At 32.7% G+C, this 2,052-nt stretch overlaps 1 protein-coding gene across 1 annotated transcript in view; it reads left to right on the top strand.

Annotated features, from left to right (window-relative positions):
- Positions 1 to 402: 402 nt before the first annotated feature.
- Positions 403 to 2,052, top strand: part of LOC133549474 (neutral cholesterol ester hydrolase 1-like) — a 12,173-nt gene continuing 10,523 nt past the window's right edge. The window contains exon 1 of the mRNA XM_061894921.1: positions 403 to 557. Coding sequence (XP_061750905.1) covers positions 408 to 557 — 150 coding nt within the window. The 5' untranslated portion in view covers positions 403 to 407. The remainder of the gene's footprint in view (positions 558 to 2,052) is intronic.

Here is a 2,052-nt window from a genome sequence, read left to right on the forward strand (position 1 = left end):
ATTAATATTTGGTCTATCCGTCAATATAACGTTTTTAAAGATTTAAGTTGTATGTGGGGACCATCTCTTCGCAAAGAAACATGCCCAGGGCTCCCACTACTTTAGCGTTAGAGTGAGTTGATTTTTCATGCTCATCTTTTTGCTGTTTTCATTTGCCACGCTTGGAAAGCTGGTCTGTGAAAATAATGCATACATTTAACTGGTGCCTGGTGGAAAAAAGGTTGGGGAACCCTGCGGTAGACCATCACCTGAAACCTGACGTGCCTCTGGGTCACATGACTGCAACCTAACAAGAAGTACTTGTCCTCATTTGGAGGTGTGTCGTTTGCAGGTACTTTTGGCCCCGCCCCCAGGGACTTTCAACTGTGTGTTTTAGTATCATTTCAGACTCCAGAGTTGCATTCCAGATGTTTCTGCTAATGCTGCTCCTCTTCATGCTTCTAGTCCCGCTTCTGGTTCTAGTTGCTCACGTCTACTGGACTCCAGTACCTGTTGGCATCAAGGAGTCTTGGAAGCTGAGGCTGCTACAACTTCTCTGCTTTCTCGTTTTCAGCGGGGTAATGTAACAACTTGTATGAACTTTTCTCCTTTCCCACTCAAATACAGCAATAGATTGTCTACTTTGTCTTCTTAGGATGATTTTGCAGCTACAATAATTACAGCAACACTAATTACAGCAACATTAATTACAGTATTAATTTATTACAGCAACATTAATTACAGCAACATTATTACAGTATTCATTTATTACAGACACATTAATTACAGGTACACTAATTACAGCTACACTAATTACAGCAACACTAATTACAGCAACATGAATTACAGTGTTAATTTATTACAGCAACATTAATTACAGCAACATTATTACAGTATTTTTTTATTACAGACACATTAATTACAGGTACACTAATTACAGCAACATTAATTACAGCAACACTAATTACAGCAACATGAATTACAGTATTCATTTATTACAGCAACATGTATTACAACCACATTAATTACAGGTACACTAATTACAGCAACACTAATTGCAGCGACATTAATTGCAGCAACATTAATTACAGCAACATTAATTACAGCAACACTAATTACAGCAACATTAATTACAGCAACACTAATTACAGCGACATTAATTACATCAACATTTATTACACACACATTAATTACAACGACATTAATTACAGCGACACTAATTACAGCAACATTACAGCCACATTAATTAGAGCAACATTAATTACAGAAACTTTAATTACAACAACTTTAATTACAACAACTTTAATTACTGCAACAATGATTACCGCAACATTTATTACAGCAAAATTAACTACAGCAACATTTATAACAGCAAAATTATTTACAGCAACATTTTTTACAGTAACATTTATTACAGCAACATTAATTACAGCTACATTAATTATAGCAACATTTATTACACTAACATTTATTACAGCAACGTTAATTACAGCAACATTAATTACATCAACATTTATTACACACATTAATTACAACGACATTAATTACAGTGACACTAATTACAGCAACCTTACAGCTACATTAATTAGAGCAACATTAATTACAGCAACTTTAATTACTGCACCATTAATTACAGCAACATTAATTAGAGCAACATTTATTACAGCAACATTTATTACAGCAACAATAATTACAGCAACATTTATTACAGCAACATTTATTACAGTAACATTTATTACAGCAACATTAATTACAGCTACATTTATTACAGCAACATTAATTACATCAACATTTATGAAACACACATTAATTACAACGACACTAATTACAGCAACATTACAGCTACATCAATTAGAGCAACATTAATTACAGCAACTTTAATTACTGCACCATTAATTACAGCAACATTAATTAGAGCAACATTTATTACAGCAACATTTATTACAGCAACAATAATTACAGCAACATTTATTACAGCAACATTTATTACAGTAACATTTATTACAGCAACATTAATTACAGCTACATTTATTACAGCAACATTAATTACATCAACATTTATTAAACACACAT

Source organism: Nerophis ophidion, linkage group LG03 (assembly GCF_033978795.1).
Source record: "Nerophis ophidion isolate RoL-2023_Sa linkage group LG03, RoL_Noph_v1.0, whole genome shotgun sequence".
NCBI classification, from domain to species: Eukaryota; Metazoa; Chordata; class Actinopteri; order Syngnathiformes; family Syngnathidae; genus Nerophis; species Nerophis ophidion.